This window comes from Cydia strobilella, chromosome 6 (assembly GCF_947568885.1).
Source record: "Cydia strobilella chromosome 6, ilCydStro3.1, whole genome shotgun sequence".
Classification (NCBI taxonomy): Eukaryota; Metazoa; Arthropoda; class Insecta; order Lepidoptera; family Tortricidae; genus Cydia; species Cydia strobilella.
In genome coordinates, this window is record NC_086046.1 from 11,786,069 (window position 1) to 11,804,111 (window position 18,043).

Below are 18,043 nucleotides of genomic sequence, written 5' to 3' on the forward strand. Positions count from 1 at the left end.
AAGCACTAGTTCGCGAAAACCAACTTTCCGCACGCTAAACAGCTACTTAAAGTAGCACTTTTTGAGCAACTGTATTAAAAAAGAATTTTTCCTCTAAGTAAAATCAGCTAACTTAAGGTGTTAAGGTACTTTCCCTCCAGGGCCAATAAAGTTTTTCCACACTGTATAGTAGGCACCTACTTATCCTCAACGTAGGTACTTATAGGTACAATTAATATTTTAACATATCGTGCGTAGCGTGCGTGACATTTAAAACCTTTTAGATAAAATACGTTTCAAGCTAATCTGCTTTTCGTTAGAGGATTTATGTACTTGATGCACTTAATTTAAAAGTAAAGCAAAAGGGCCATATAGCCCATATAGGTTTTTAGTGGAACTTTATATCCAATAAAAAAATTACTTGTTTTCATTAGAACTCTTTATTTTATAGCCAAATATTTTAGATGTATTTGATTCGAATGTACCTGTAGTACATACCTAACCCGAAATTAAAACTCCTAACTCTTATTAAAATAAAAATAGATCGAAAAGTCAAACGAAGAGGCATACCTAGATGATTGTATACAATGGCATCCAGAAAGGAAAATGGGAACTACGTTTGTATAGAAAGGCGGTTGCGCGCTGTCCTCCACTTTCGTCTTATATACTGAACTCGCATCTTGTGCAGTTGTTTGTAAATTGACATTTACAAAATCACTTCCAAAGAGGAAAGCGATAACATATTGCTAGTCTTAAATATTCTTATACCTATAGTGTTACCCTTGCACATTCAGAAACCTATTTCCGACGGCAGAACTTACAGAAAGCGTCATCAAACCCTGTCCTCACACATTTTTTGCTCGCATTGTATAGGTAGAGTAGAGTACACTGTAACTAACGCGATACCTAACGGTCGGTATTCGCAAATCTTCAATGAATCGAACTGTCCAAGTAATTGATACCTATCTCCTTTGTTGACTAATGTATTAAGTTTTTTTATGGGGTCAACAGCCTGCGCCGTTTGTTCGACAAACTGATTATTTATTCAGAATATGCTGCGTTAATCGGCGTGAATAAGAAGTTGCTAAACGGGTATCTTGTTTATGTAATATAGAATAATAAGAAAACAATAATAGAGCTTAATATACATATGTTAAGCATAGATTGAAGAATTTGTCGTTTCGAGCAAGTCTCGAACCTGCGACTACTCAGCACTTCAGACTTTAACCCACTGAGCTACCAAAGCACTGCTCGACTGACTGCTTCCGTGCGTTGTGTCTGGTACCAAGTACGTACCTGTGACGAATTTTTATAGCTCTAATTAAGGAAATATACATAATTTCCTCCGCCGCCTCTTAATTTTTTGTACGCCTTTGTAATTCTTAAGTGAGGCTACAAGTATAGATGTGCAAGTTGCGGAAAGTTTCCAAAAAGTTATAAAAGTACACGGAAATTTTAGGAAAATTACACAAGAAAACTTTAAGTTTGGACATAGATAATTTAGACTCCCAATAAAAATATGAGAAGTTTCCGAAATATTCCCATATGGAAATTTCTCAATTTTGGAAACTTTCCTTCGGCACATCAACTACAAGGGCTTCTTAACCCTTTGAACACAAATTTATCATTAAGACTAATGCGCTACTCGACACTACTTTTTGTTTAGGCTAATAGAATCGTTCGCCGCAGATCTGCACGTGCCTTACTCGTATGCTCGTATACATCAATATACTTACTATAATTTTTAATACAGTTGCTCAAAAAGTGCTACTTTACGTAGCCGTTTAGCGTGCGGAAAGTTGGTATTCGCGAACTTAAATTTATATATACTTGTTCCAATTCATGACTACTTATTGATGAGTGTTAATATTAGAGTTTTGAATGATTCACGGTTAGTTTTACTAGACTTATATTGACTATCGGGAGCTTACAAATAATACAAAAGGTAATCCCGGTCAATATAAGTCGAGTGTTAATATTAGTTTCCTTTAAACGTCGTAACCAACATAAAAACTATGGGTCTGAGCGACATGGCCACTTATAGAAAATTAAAAGTGATTTAATTTGTTACAAGTTTTATTAGGTCAATTTTTTTGATATCTTGTATAGTTTTTGAGATATCCGCTCTTGAAAGTTTATTTAGGGCTCTCATTTTTATCTTGATTATCTACATCAGTAAAGCTGCTAGGCCGGGTTTGGCAACGTTTTCGTATAAATCGGGGGTGCTGAATTCATTTATGGTATCAACATTGACACCTTTCCGAAGTAAAAACATATAAACTTTAAACAAATAACTTTTTTTTAACTCCTCTTCACGCTTAAACCGCTGAACCGATTTAGTTGAAATTTGGTAAATAGATGTTTTAAGTCCCGAGACAGGATATAGTTTTTATCTCAAAAATCATACTTTGAAGGTGTGAAATTTGGTGTGAGGGGAATTCAGCTTCTTCGCCGAAGTTGAATTCCTGAGGTTATACTGTTCAAATTTAGGTTTGAAGTCATGTTTGGTATCATTATCAACTAAATCAAACATGTAGACCATCCCAAATATTATTTAAATAAGTTCAGCGGTTATTCATTTCCCATCGAATTTTCACCCCACTTTTCACACCCTTAAAAGATGATTTTGGTTATAACAACTATCCTACTGTCCCGGGACTCAAACCATCTCTATACCAAATTTCAACAAAATCGGTTCGGCGGTGTAAGCGTAAAGAGGAGTTTTATAAAAAAACATTTTTTTAAATTTTGTTTTTACTTAGGAATGGTGTTAATGTTGATACCATAAACGAATTCAGCACCCCCGACTTATACGAAAACGATTCCAAACTCGGCCTAGCAGCTTCACTGATGTAGATAATCAAGATAAAAATGACAGCCCTAAATAAACCTTCAAGAGCGGATATCTCAAAAACTATACAAGATATCAAAAAACTTGACTGAATAAAACTTGTAACAAATTAAATCTCTTTTCATTTTGTATAAGTGGCAAAGTCGCTCAGACGCATAGTTTCCGAAATATAATTGAAAAACCGAAAATCGGAACCTGCAAACCCCACTCTCCCCCCAGCACCAGGGTTACGGCCGGGGACTTTTGATATGTTCACCTCCTAACTAGTCCAAACAAAGCTACGAAGTCGAAAATTGTGTTCCAAGCATTTCCCTCTATACCTTTTTTTGGGCATTTATTTCCTGGCCTAATAGATTTTTCATTTTCTTTTGGAGGTGTAGAAAGTAAACTCACATTTTGTCACTTTCTTTTCAACACCTTTTATAAATAATGGAGGGAAAATGACTTAAAACCTTAAGTAAGCTTAGTTTACTTATAGGAAACATTCTTTTATTTTTAAAAAGAATCATAACTGCATTCAAAGATTTTTTTCCCCTCACTAGCTCGGAAAGCCGTCTTTTATCCTTTAAAACAAGCGGGGAAAACCGCATTTTATCCACTAGTGGGGAAAGTAACTTGACCTTGGATGGAGCGTGTTTAAGTAGCTTGACAAAAATAAAACATAAAACGCTCATAATAATGGTTCGTTCGATATTAATTATCATTAAATAAATGGTTTGAGAATCTAATAAAAAATACCAGATTTAGCTTTATTTAATGATTTTAAGTCATAAACCTTAAAATTCCATAATAAACGTTTGTTTTTTAATAATTATGTTAAATATAATTCTGAACGCACAAGTTAAGTCGATGCAATTTCAAAACGCATCATTGACATTTCATACGTCAGAAATGTCAACATTGTCAACAAAAATTTTACTTAAAAACTTCTTACATAAAAGTACACAATTTCCAGAGTTTTTTGTTATAGTATCGTAAAAAAATGAGTGATTCCAGTTGATGAAGATGATCTAACGCCTGTGGATGTTGCACTTTCCTCGCTATAGTGAGGGGAAAAGTTTTGTGTTACACACGGGTGCAAATGTATTTTACTTCTCGTGTGTTAAAACACTCGCTATGCTCAGGATTTTATTTTAGAACCACTCGCTTCGCTCGTGGTTCAACTATAGAATCCTTTCGCTTGCTCGTGTTTCAATTCCACACTCGCGGGTAAAATACAACTTTGCACCCTTGTATAACAAATAACTATTTTCACCTCAGCAGCTCGAACAAGCCTACTTTCGTCACTCCCTGGAGTGAGGAAAGTGCGACTTTCCTCACTCCAGGGAGTGAAACAATGTAGCTTTTTAATTTAGTGAAGGCCATGAACTTCATACTTTTACATACTGAGGTGAAAAATTATGTGTGCAACACGAGAGCAAAGTTATTTTACATCTCGTGTTTTTGAGTCCCTCGCTACGCTCAAGATTCTACCTTAGAATCTTTCGCTTTCTCGGGACTCAAAATAAACACTCGCAAGAAAAACCAACTTTCCTCTCTTGTTGCACAAATAACTATTGCTTGTCTAAAAATATTCGATTTTATGGATATTTTGTACGACAGACGAAGAACTAATGTTTTTCGGAATGTTATCATGTTAACATTAACTGTATCGACTATCGACTAATAGTAGAATAAAATAGAGATGTTTTTCGTTTTTCGGAATTTTTAGTCGGTTCGATTCCCGGGCGAGACAAGTGAATTTAAAAAATCTTTGAATGCAGTTTTGTTTCTTTAAAAAAATAATAGTATATTTCGATGCTAGTGCGGAAAGTATGTCATTACATTTCCGCACGTGTATCGAACGACGTTTTTTAATACAGTTGCGAAAAAATAAGAAAAAAAACAAGTAAGGAATTCGAAACTTTTATATTATTAATTCTGTGACATCATTGATATTGACATTATGAAGAGGTGTTTTTTTGAACTGGGTGTTATTATTATTGAACCCACTTCAATGAAAGATTTTTTTTAAATGCATGTTCTATAAGACAGAAACAATTGTAAATATATAACATTGTACTATTATTACCCAAATATCGTTAATTTAATTACGATTATTGGTGTATCGTACATTTATAAAAACAATATCGAATGTTGCCTTTGGAAACTTAAAGCAGAAAGAAAAAACGCCTCTTCGTTGACAGGCGTTCCGTTCCATTCAGACAACACATTAAGAACGGTTTTTCAATATTCAATATACAAAAATGGACGAGTTATAATGATGAAGAGGTAAGTAATAAAATATGAAATATGTATATTTTTCGTATTCTTACATTAACAGTAGGTTTTTATGTTGATTACGACGTTTAAAGGAAACTAATATTAACACTCATCAATAAGTAGTCATGAATTGGAACAAGTAAAAATTTAAAAAAATTGGAAAAGTAAAAAGCACTAGTTCGCGAAAACCAACTTTCCGCACGCTAAACAGCTACTTAAAGTAGCACTTTTTGAGCAACTGTATTAAAAAAGAATTTTTCCTCTAAGTAAAATCAGCTAACTTAAGGTGTTAAGGTACTTTCCCTCCAGGGCCAATAAAGTTTTTCCACACTGTATAGTAGGCACCTACTTATCCTCAACGTAGGTACTTATAGGTACAATTAATATTTTAACATATCGTGCGTAGCGTGCGTGACATTTAAAACCTTTTAGATAAAATACGTTTCAAGCTAATCTGCTTTTCGTTAGAGGATTTATGTACTTGATGCACTTAATTTAAAAGTAAAGCAAAAGGGCCATATAGCCCATATAGGTTTTTAGTGGAACTTTATATCCAATAAAAAAATTACTTGTTTTCATTAGAACTCTTTATTTTATAGCCAAATATTTTAGATGTATTTGATTCGAATGTACCTGTAGTACATACCTAACCCGAAATTAAAACTCCTAACTCTTATTAAAATAAAAATAGATCGAAAAGTCAAACGAAGAGGCATACCTAGATGATTGTATACAATGGCATCCAGAAAGGAAAATGGGAACTACGTTTGTATAGAAAGGCGGTTGCGCGCTGTCCTCCACTTTCGTCTTATATACTGAACTCGCATCTTGTGCAGTTGTTTGTAAATTGACATTTACAAAATCACTTCCAAAGAGGAAAGCGATAACATATTGCTAGTCTTAAATATTCTTATACCTATAGTGTTACCCTTGCACATTCAGAAACCTATTTCCGACGGCAGAACTTACAGAAAGCGTCATCAAACCCTGTCCTCACACATTTTTTGCTCGCATTGTATAGGTAGAGTAGAGTACACTGTAACTAACGCGATACCTAACGGTCGGTATTCGCAAATCTTCAATGAATCGAACTGTCCAAGTAATTGATACCTATCTCCTTTGTTGACTAATGTATTAAGTTTTTTTATGGGGTCAACAGCCTGCGCCGTTTGTTCGACAAACTGATTATTTATTCAGAATATGCTGCGTTAATCGGCGTGAATAAGAAGTTGCTAAACGGGTATCTTGTTTATGTAATATAGAATAATAAGAAAACAATAATAGAGCTTAATATACATATGTTAAGCATAGATTGAAGAATTTGTCGTTTCGAGCAAGTCTCGAACCTGCGACTACTCAGCACTTCAGACTTTAACCCACTGAGCTACCAAAGCACTGCTCGACTGACTGCTTCCGTGCGTTGTGTCTGGTACCAAGTACGTACCTGTGACGAATTTTTATAGCTCTAATTAAGGAAATATACATAATTTCCTCCGCCGCCTCTTAATTTTTTGTACGCCTTTGTAATTCTTAAGTGAGGCTACAAGTATAGATGTGCAAGTTGCGGAAAGTTTCCAAAAAGTTATAAAAGTACACGGAAATTTTAGGAAAATTACACAAGAAAACTTTAAGTTTGGACATAGATAATTTAGACTCCCAATAAAAATATGAGAAGTTTCCGAAATATTCCCATATGGAAATTTCTCAATTTTGGAAACTTTCCTTCGGCACATCAACTACAAGGGCTTCTTAACCCTTTGAACACAAATTTATCATTAAGACTAATGCGCTACTCGACACTACTTTTTGTTTAGGCTAATAGAATCGTTCGCCGCAGATCTGCACGTGCCTTACTCGTATGCTCGTATACATCAATATACTTACTATAATTTTTAATACAGTTGCTCAAAAAGTGCTACTTTACGTAGCCGTTTAGCGTGCGGAAAGTTGGTATTCGCGAACTTAAATTTATATATACTTGTTCCAATTCATGACTACTTATTGATGAGTGTTAATATTAGAGTTTTGAATGATTCACGGTTAGTTTTACTAGACTTATATTGACTATCGGGAGCTTACAAATAATACAAAAGGTAATCCCGGTCAATATAAGTCGAGTGTTAATATTAGTTTCCTTTAAACGTCGTAACCAACATAAAAACCTACTGTTAATGTAAGAAAACGAATACATATTTCAATTTTATTCATTATAACACGTTTATTTTTTAATATTGAAGACTGAAAAACCGTTTTTTATAAGTTGTCTGAATGGAACGGAATAGCTATGGAAGGTAGAGGTAGGAATAGCTGCCGAAACGCCTGTCAAAGAAGAGGCGTTTTTTCTTACTGCAAGCTAAGTTTCCAAAGGCAACATTCGATATTGTTTTTATTCCTCACTTGTTGTTTTTCTTACTTTCTCGCAACTGTATTAAAAAACGTCGTTCGATATACGTGAGGAAATGTCATTCTTCACTCGTCCCGAGTCTTGCCACGAGCCGTGCGAAGTATGATATCTCGGTACTCGTGAAGTAATGACTTACTTTCCGCACTAGCATCGAAATGTACTATTCCTTTGCAGTCGTTGCAGATAATTTATCTTTCCACATAACATAATCAACAAGCTGTTTGTTTCAGAGCGCACTGTGGTTGTTATGTACACACACAGTCGCCTCCCCGCGATCCGACAACCTATCCTTCGTGAGAAGTGCCGTGGAGACGGTGCCTGAACATGACCCTATACCCGCGCCTATACGAGCGTCAGTGGAAAGCATTCCTCTCAGGTAAAACACTTAAGTATAATTAATGTAAGGATAGCTTAAAACTGAATAAACTTATATATATACTGAATAAATTTATAACAAATTTGTATTATAATTCCTCCATTAAAAATAAATTCTAAAATTGAATCGACAAAAATAGTTATTTGTTATACAAGGGTGCAAAGTTGTATTTTACCCGCGAGTGTTTTAACACGCGAGAAGTAATAGTTATTTGTTATACAAGGGTGCAAAGTTGTATTTTACCCGCGAGTGTGGGTTTGAAATACGAGCAAGCGAAAGGATTCTATAGTTGAACCACGAGCGAAGCCAGTGGTTCTAAAATAGAATCCTGAGTGTAGCGAGTGTTTTAACACACGAGAAGTAAAATACATTTGCACCCGTGTGTAACACAAAACTTTTCCCCTCACTATAGCGAGGAAAGTGCAACATCCACAGACGTTAGATCATCTTCATCAACTGGAATCACTCATTTTTTTACGATATTATAACAAAAAACTCTGGAAATTCTGTACTTTTACGTGAGAAGTGTTTAAGTAATTTTTTTTGACAATGTTGACATTTCTGACGTATGAAATGTCAATGATGCGTTTTGAAATTGCATCGACTTAACTTGTGCGTTCAGAATTATATTTAACATAATTATTAAAAAACAAACGTTTATCATGGAATTTTAAGGTTTATGACCTAAAATCATTAAATAAAGCTAAATCTGGTATTTTTTATTAAATTCTCAAACCATTTATTTAATGATAATTAATATCGAACGAACCATTATTATGAGCGTTTCACGTTTTGTTATCTGTCAAGCTACTTAAACACGCTCCATCCAAGGTCAAATTACTTTCCCCACTAGTGGATAAAATGCGTTTTTCCCAGCTTGTTTTAAAGAATAAAAGACGGCTTTCCGAGCTAGTGAGGGGAAAAATACATTTGCTCCCGTGTGTAACACAAAACTTTTCCCCTCACTATAGCGAGAAAAGTGCAACATCCACATGCGTTATAGATCATCTTCATCACTGGAATCACTCATTTTTTTACGATAATACGATATTATAACAGAAAACTCTGGAAGTTGTGTATTTTTACGTGTGAGCAATTTTTTTTAACAATGTTGACATTTCTGACGATGCGTTTTTAAATTGCATCGACTCAACTTGTGCGTTTAGAATTACATTCAACATCATTAAAAAAAAAATGTTTCTTATGGAATTTAAGGTTTATGACTTAAAATCATTAAATTAAGCTAAATTTGGTATTTTTTATTAAGTTCTCAAACCATTTATTTAATGATAATTAATATCGAACGAACCATTATTATGAGCGTTTTACGTTTTGTTACCTGTCAAAAGCTACTTAAACACGCCCCATCCAAGGTCAAATAACTTTCCCCACTAGTGGATAAAATGCGTTTTTCCCCGCTTGTTTTAAAGGATAAAAGACGGCTTTCCGAGCTAGTGAGGGGAAAAGTTCTATTTAATCATCGAACTTGGTCACAAATTATCACGAGGCGCGATTGAGAATTGCGACCCGAGGAGAAGAGCATCGTAATAGTACATTTCGATGCTAGTGCGGAAAGTATGTCATTTCCGCACGTGTATCGAACGACGTTTTTTAATACAGTTGCGTAAAAATTAGAAAAACAACAAGTAAGGAATTTATAATTATTATTAATCCTGTAACATCATTGTAATATAGTCGGTAAAAAAATCCTGAGCCAAAGGGGGCGTGGCTTTGGCCAAAGGGGCGTGGCTTGGGGTGTGGCCCCTTCCCCCACCCCACCCCCTGTGCGCTGGAACTCTCATATTTATCCTACTACGGTCAAAATTAAATTTAAAAAAAGCTGGAAAAGTGAAGCCATAGATCGCGAAAACCAAGCACTTTTTGAGCAACTGTATTAAAAATTATTATAAAATTTATATGATTTTTTTTATTTGCAGAAGTCTTCGACATGAAGGGGATAAAAGACTGCCATTGCGTGATGCGGTAGAAAAGAGACCCATTGCTGTACTAAGCGAAGAATCATTGCACGTAAATGTTGAGGTACCAATTTAACAAACTAAAAAAAATAAAAATTTAACAATTGGAAATTAAACATGAAAACATAAACAAACACATGGGCGACAACGGCTCTGAATTCCAAAAGGTCCTATATAGAGTATCTGCTATTGTAATTTTAACTCCATTCTTTAAGCGGTAAAATTGTTATCTGTATGGAGTCTTTTGTTATTATTGCATTTCATTTTGCACAGGTAATTAGCAATTAGGTTTAAAAAAAATACAATGCCATTCATCGGCAGGTAATATCGCAAGTGGATCCCGACATTTTAAAACCATACGACTATATCACAAACCATCGGTCTGTTACCACCAATGTTTTTTTCTTCTCAATAGTGAAAAGATAAGAAAATAATTACCAACTGTTACTAACTTGATGGTAACAGCTGTGAATAATTTAATTTTTTTTTCTGGGCATGTTAAGTATTTGTAACATGTTTCCGTGTTTTGCAGGACGTTGAAGATATTCCAGCAGGAGATACGGACAATCTCAGACAATATTATGGCGCGGCTAATTACTTGAACAAGTTCCAGCTAGGAAATGCTAATCTACAAGGTTTGGCATACTTCAACACGTCTGTCTGTAATAATTTGTTATACTTACCAACAATGATAGTTCTCCAAAAATGTTTCCCTTTGTAGTGCACAGGCTGCATGTTGCCATACTTTTTGTAAAATATGGATATAACGACAGAAATAAGGCACGAATGTAGAATTGCAGATCCGAATATATTGACAACTCCAGATTGACAAACGGTTACTTTTAGGGTTCCGTACCTCAAAAGGAAAAAACGGAACCCTTATAAAAATACACAAAATAGTTCTTTCTATAGATCACAGGAAAACCTATTAGAAATGTGCAGTCAAGAGTGAGTCGGACTTAATTACTTAGTTTTTGATGCGACCCCTACGGGTTTTTTAAAGACATTTCACTCACGTTCCACATAATAAAAAATACGTTGTTTAAATTGTGTAATGTACGGAACCCTTGGAACGCGAGTCCGACTCGCACTTGGCTGGTTTTTTTTCTATATCTAGACTATCATTACACTTTTTTGTGGAGGGTTTTATATTGTGTGTTATATTTTCAGAAATGCAGCAGACGCCCACTGGTCCAGCAACAAAGAGACTGATAGTGTGCTACATGGAGTCATGGGCAGCATACCGGGTGCCTCCCCTCGCGTTCACTGCCAGCCTAGTACCCCGCACCTGCACCCACCTCCATTATGCCTTCGCTGTAATGCATCCGCACACCTATGCTTTGATGCCGGCAAATGAAGATTATGATTTGATCAAGGGTAAAATGCCTATTACTTGTACATTGAGTTAGTTAATATTAAAACAATACTTGCTGACCCATATTACATTTTCAGATTCCTAGTATATGTGCCTACGGACCCCTAGCCTAGGGGACCCCAAGGGGACCCGCAGGACTCGGTTCTGGCTTGCCTTCATTGGCCATCTAGAGAGGAGTTGTTAGAGCTCCAGGGGTGGAAGTGAAAGATGCATAAGATGCGAGTGCCACTGTGCCAACAGTGGCTTTTGATAACATTAATAACTTTCGCAACTTGAATTAATTTATAACTTATTTCAATTTCAGGCGGGTACCGGATTGCGACAGGTTTAAAGCGAAGAAAAACAGGCCTAAAAGTGATGTTAAGTGTCGGAGGCGACGGAACCGATCGGCTGTTCAGCGAAATGGTGCAGGAGTCCAATAGACGAAGCAACTTCATAGACAGCGTAGTGAGCTTCTTGAGGGAACACGACTTTGACGGTCTCGATCTTCACTGGGTTTATCCAGGTAAGAATCCTTAAGTAGGTACTTATCTTTTCCTCTCAAGTTATTTATTTTTATTTATATTAGGTACATATTATTAGAATTTTGCGTGTTTTTAATTTAAAGTATGTACCTAAATTAACCAATAAATAATTGCCCCTAGCGGATTGGATCCCGCGAGCAAGTTAATGAGTTATATATTAAATCCTGAAGTGGTTCATCTTAACAGCACCCGTTAAATCCGTCTCCTTCACCAGCTACTCGTACATATCTCCATTCCTAAGATCTCCCTACCCGTTTATCAGTAGGTACCCTATTTCATAAAATTACTTATGAGACGTGCTCTAAAAAGTAGCATTCTGACAATTGCCACGGCAAATTGATTCCCGTAGTGTCTAAAGGGGCCCACTGGTCCACCAGTCCGCCGGACGATATTGGTCTGTCAGTTGTTCGGAACTGGTCGGTTTTTGTCCTAACTGACAGGCTGATATCGTCCGGCGGATTGATAATGGGTAGGCCCCTTTAAAACAAAAAAATGACAGTTCAGATCAACTGACGGGCCTATATAGTCCAGCGGACTGGTAATCAGTGGGCCCCTTAACACTGATTTGGACGTTTACATCATAATATATATATATAGATAGATCATTTGACTGATTTTCTTTTGTAGGTGAACGAAACGAGGAAGAAAAAGACATGTTTACATCCCTTTTGTACGAACTGCGAGAGAAAATGTCGCCATACGGACTTCTACTTTCTACTGTCTTACCTCCATTCAGGTAATTACTCAAGACACTGACAAGTTTTAATGCAGGTTAGGAAGGTAGGTATATGAATTTGATGAATGTAAGTTTCAGTTGTGTAATTTTCAAAATAATTCGTAAATTACTTTTAATTGAAAATGTTTCATAGGTATAATCTAATAAAAAAGAGACAGGTAACAAGGCTTTTTTTCTCGAATTTAAACTGTTGTGAGACATACTAACATTAAATCATTTTACGGTTTAGACTCACTTGTTTTAGTCACTTGCGCGACATGTTTCGCGCACATGTCACGCGAACATGTCGCGCGAGTGACTAAAGCCAGTGAGTCTAGACCGTAAAATGATTTAAGGTTTTTTTTCTTTCGGTCAAATATACACGTTTAGGATATCAGGATTGGTAAAAAATCTATATTCAACATAATTTTAGCCAGTTCATTGCGTAGGATGAGCCAATTGTTGATATAGGTACTCGTAATCCTAGTAATGAGAACAGCTCATATGACAGAGCCACAATTAAGGCGTCTTCATCAGATACCTAATATAATATACCTATGCTTGTCCAAGGTATCAGATCGAAGACGGATACGACCTAGCTGCCGTCAGCGGCGCAGCCGACTACGTGACTCTGCAGGCGTGGGACATGACGCACGGGAAACGGGACGAGCCTCCAGCGAAGGCTGTCCAGCATAGCGCCCTGCACCGCGACCCCGGCGCTGCGTCTAGGGACCAGCGATACGACAACATTGTATGTACTAACATTGTAAAGCTTGTAGGTTTTCTTTTTTTTATTATTTGCAGCCATTCTTTAGAGACAGAATTAGTTGGCCCACTTATTCGAATAGCAGTTGCTACAGTAGGTAATACTTTGTGCCTACGCGGAATATTGGCATAAGATTTCCAAGAAATTATCATAGACTTTTATGCAGAAAAATTGCTAAAACAAGTGACGTTTTTGAATGTCTGTCTTTGAAAAATTGTTAATGGTTTATGGCAGCAGTCGTTTATTCATTACGAGTCAGAGGACTAGGGGTGACTTAATAGTCTTGCTCTGGAACAACTCGCCTTCCTAAAAAAATTAGCATTTTGCCCCCTTTAGAATAATCTAATTTTATCTGTCCTATAGGAATTCATGGTTAAATACATCCTTCGTCATGGCATGGCTCCCGAGAAGCTAGTGCTCGGTGTGCCTTTGTTCGGCCGGAGCTACACTCTGGCGAGCTCCACGCTGCCTTCGCCCGGCGCCCCAATTAGCGGTTGGGGCCAAGAGGGACCTTACACGCAAACTAAAGGACTACTAGCTTACTTTGAGGTGAGAGACGTTGTGTATTTGTCATTTCTCATTAGATAGTACTGCGGTATAGCATTCATAACATAGAGAGAAGCTTTTTCCGCCTACACCGCCCTAACACGCAGATTTGTTCACTACTATATAGCATAACTGGCAATGAGAGAGTCAAGAACTAATTCACAAGTGTATTGCCTACTGAAACGGACCAGAGAAATCCTCACACTGTGGTTTATTAATGATTTCAGATATGCATAGCTGAACGCGAAGGGAAAGGAGTAACCGGGACCGACGAAGCCGGTAATGCTTACGCCGTTTTTGATGACCAGTGGGTTACATATGATTCACAAACAACTATTGCCGAAAAGGTCAGTGACTAACCAAAACTTATTAAAATTATATTGTGTGTTAGTTTAGCTACTTTTCTAGTTTATTGAAGTCATATAATATTTCTTATTAATTATTAATGTCAAATTTATTTTTAAACATTTTAAACATTTACAGATGAGATTCATCATGAATTTAGGCTTGGCTGGAGCAGCGGCCTGGGCTATAGATATGGATGACTTCCGTGGACTCTGCGGCTCGCCCTTCCCCTTACTAAGCACGATTTCAACAATGTTAAGCAGTAATTATCGTCGAATAATAATTATATTTTATAAAACTCTTGATGCTTAGACAATTTTATAATTTCGTTTTATTATTTAACAGATGAACCCGTCCAAAGTGATCAGTCTTCCTTAAAAATTGGTTCCTGTGAGTCGATGATGCCTTACCTGGCGTCGGATGAAGATTCTTGCGCCCATTTCCACTTCTGCACCGGCGGTATTAACTTCAGGATGGTTTGCGAAGATGAACGTCTCTACGATCCTTCCACGGGCTTCTGCGGGTAATTTATTTAACCGCGACAATTCGTTTTCGTTGTAGGTTCTAGTATCTTGCGACTGATTAAACGCAAGTTTGGTTGAATCCATGTCTATAATGAGTATAGCTGAAATATTGTGTTTTTCGGAACCAGTACAAGTGTACCGACAATATTAAAAGGGATTTCATTAAAATCATTTCAAAATTTGTCATCATGCCAATTGTACGACATTACATAAGCACAATAAACAATGGAGCTATAGCTTGTTTACAATAATAGATTGTTAACCAAGGGATAAAAGGCACTCATTTCTGCCGAGGTATTTTATCGCTCGAACGCAGTGAGAGCGCCAATAGTTCGAGGCAAAAATGATACCTTTCACCCGAGTTAAACACTCTACTTTTCATTTCGAATACGAGGAAAGTAAAATGCGTGTGTTTTTTTACAAACATGACTAAGTATCATTTTTAAAGTATTTCTTGAGGGTACTTTCAATTTACAATTCAGGCAGAAGTACAGTTATTAATGGAATGGAGAGTCAAATATCATAATGGTAATTGTATAACAAATCCATTTAAACTCAAATTTCAATTGTTTATCGTAAAAAAATTAAAAAGATCGTACTGCGAACGTAAAATGCTCTAGTGCAGACACGTATCATTTTCTGCACACCTTTTAGAACAACAATGACCCTCTTTCAGAGCATGAGAAATGAAAAATAATTAAAAAATATCATCTTCAGCACGTTACGCTTTATGTAAATTTTAAGTACATATAAGTACTTACTGTTGCAGACACCAGGATGTTACCAAGTGTCTACCGGGTCAAAGCCTTAGGATCAGCGTGGAGGAAGCAGCACGATTATTACCTCATGCATATGATAATGATTTCGAGGTAAATATTACATTCATTACCAGTACAGTTTCGTATCCGAACACGCAGAATACTTATTAACTTTATTAATTCATGGGTTAATAATTTATTGCAGTGGAGTGATCAAGTAAATCATGACATGATGAACAGAGAACGAGTTCAATTTATTTCAATAGCTGAAAATTTCAAAAAGAGTAAGTTCTAATCATACTATTAATAAGTCTAACACTTTGTATTGTTATCCCTTGGTTTTCTTTATTTCCACCATTAATTCACGGGAATACGTTTGTATGGATAACCGGTTACGAGGCGGTCGTCCCCTTTCGTCTTACTAAAAATATTTTTGGTTGGTGCCTACTCGTATACCTAATTGTCCCCCTAAAGTAGCGCATATATGCCTCAAAAACTCCTTCATACACACTGATGAACATAAATTAAACAATTCCAGCAATAGCTCGGCGTTGCAGCAACTACAATCTTGCGCCCCCAAATTACTTACTAACATTTTACTTTTATTTACATACATTTTACTTACTTCTCTTATGTCTTTTAGGTCCTGAAAACAACAAACGAGTAGTGTGCTACATGACCAGCTGGGCTTTCTATCGGCGCGGCGACGGTAAATTCGTTCCAGAGCAAATTGACACCAGACTTTGCACACACATAGTTTACGCTTACGGGTCATTGTCACCGGATGAGCTCGTCGCTAAAGAGTTCGACCCATGGACTGATATCACCAACAGTAAGTTAATTCAACGAGAAAAACAACTCATCATTAATTTTTCTCGAATGGCTTTTGCAACATTTGGCTATGCGGTAATAGGTAGTTAGAGAATTCAATTAAATTATGATCGATAATCTATATCATACGATATTAAGAGAGGCTTTGAGAATATACAAATTTCTAAGTCTTGTTTTTTTTTCAGATTTATATGAACGTGTAACATCTCTGAAAGACGTGACAGTCCTACTAGGATTGGGAGGGTGGACAGACTCTGCCGGAGACAAATATTCGCGCCTTGTATCCTCGAGTGCTGCCCGAGCTAAGTTTACAGAAAAACTCGTGTCTTTCCTACGAATGCACAACTTCCGAGGTCTTCACTTAGACTGGAACTATCCGGTCTGCTGGCAGAGTAATTGTAAGAAGGGCGCAGCATCTGATAAAGCGAATTACGCAAAATTAATACAGGTAACTTAAACTAAGGAAATATATTATATTTCTGTTTATCTCTCATAATATAGACAATCTCATTTGTAAGCGCATAATATTCCTTGAAATTTAGCGCCTTAGTTATAGAAAGAGTAGAACTATTAAATTTTTAAAAGGCATTGCAATTTCATCTAGATTTGCTTACTACTGTCAAGTATCCTGCTAATTGCAAGATTTATTTGTGGCATAAAGTTTTATCAAGATTCTTACAGGCTGCAGAGTACGGCGCCGGCGTTAAACTTGTAGGGTTTAATAGCTTTTCCAGTAAATCTGGTGCTCCATTACGACACCCTGTGCCGAAAATTTAAAAGGCCATATGTACTGTAAAACGTTGTACGATACACGTGCGAATAGGTAATTCTCCCCATTTCTCCTATTTTTCCGCACTTGTATCGTAAATAACTATTATTAGACCACCTGAATCCTAATTTTGTTAAATTTTCAATTCGTCGTCCTGTCATAAATAAACACTTGTTCTTTTTCAGGAACTATCAAAAGCTTTGCATGGCGCAGGAATGGAGTTAGGTGTAGCGATATCCGGCTATAAAGAAGTGATAGAAGCGGCATACGACCTAACTACTATTTCTAAAGCCGCCGACTTCCTAAGCGCCATGACTTATGACTACCATGGTGGCTGGGAAAGCACTACTGCGCACCATACGCCGTTGGTGCCTTCACCGAAGGACAAAATCCCGTACTACTCTATCGTAAGAATTGCATATAATTTATTTTGTAATTCAGATCTGAATGTAACCAAAAGCCAAAAATGTACCAAGCTAATGAAGATCACTCACTATCCGAAAGATCTTAAATAAGTCATGCTTCCAGATAAAGCTACACGTAAATAAATTAAGATCTTTCTATACTAACTATTATACATTACATACTTAATAATGAAATTATAGGTTTAAACAATTACTTCGTGAAAGTATCCAACGTACTTAATATTTTCGAAAGCTCAGAAAATATATACTGGATGTGGGCAGATGCGCGACATTTGATTTTATTGAAGTTTTCACGTAAGATTAAAAATTACAACAAGAAAATGTTATTAACAGGAGTACGCCGTGAAAGCTCTTATCAGCGGAGGCGCAGACCCAAAGAAAATACTTCTAGGTTTGTCGTTCTACGGCCAGACGTACAGACTCGCCACGAGTGGCACCAGTGGCCCGGGCTCTGCAGCATCCGGCCCCGGCGAGCCCGGCGAGTTCACCAAGCAGCCCGGCATGATGGCCTACTACGAAATTTGTTACCGAGGTATCATTATCTCAATTCTAGTCACTATTTGTTGTGCGCCTTAAATCATTGGCACTGTCAACGCGGCCATCCCATATCCCATAAT

At 36.7% G+C, this 18,043-nt stretch overlaps 1 protein-coding gene across 1 annotated transcript in view; it reads left to right on the forward strand.

Annotated features, from left to right (window-relative positions):
• Positions 1 to 18,043, forward strand: part of LOC134742133 (probable chitinase 10) — a 49,477-nt gene that overhangs the window by 6,112 nt on the left and 25,322 nt on the right. Inside the window, exons 2-18 of the mRNA XM_063675098.1 lie at positions 7,727 to 7,872; positions 9,810 to 9,912; positions 10,381 to 10,483; positions 11,019 to 11,225; positions 11,528 to 11,728; positions 12,375 to 12,483; positions 13,033 to 13,213; positions 13,592 to 13,777; positions 14,002 to 14,121; positions 14,258 to 14,381; positions 14,465 to 14,642; positions 15,413 to 15,512; positions 15,607 to 15,685; positions 16,045 to 16,233; positions 16,418 to 16,680; positions 17,187 to 17,408; positions 17,760 to 17,958. Coding sequence (XP_063531168.1) covers positions 7,727 to 7,872; positions 9,810 to 9,912; positions 10,381 to 10,483; positions 11,019 to 11,225; positions 11,528 to 11,728; positions 12,375 to 12,483; positions 13,033 to 13,213; positions 13,592 to 13,777; positions 14,002 to 14,121; positions 14,258 to 14,381; positions 14,465 to 14,642; positions 15,413 to 15,512; positions 15,607 to 15,685; positions 16,045 to 16,233; positions 16,418 to 16,680; positions 17,187 to 17,408; positions 17,760 to 17,958 — 2,710 coding nt within the window. The remainder of the gene's footprint in view (positions 1 to 7,726; positions 7,873 to 9,809; positions 9,913 to 10,380; positions 10,484 to 11,018; positions 11,226 to 11,527; positions 11,729 to 12,374; positions 12,484 to 13,032; positions 13,214 to 13,591; positions 13,778 to 14,001; positions 14,122 to 14,257; positions 14,382 to 14,464; positions 14,643 to 15,412; positions 15,513 to 15,606; positions 15,686 to 16,044; positions 16,234 to 16,417; positions 16,681 to 17,186; positions 17,409 to 17,759; positions 17,959 to 18,043) is intronic.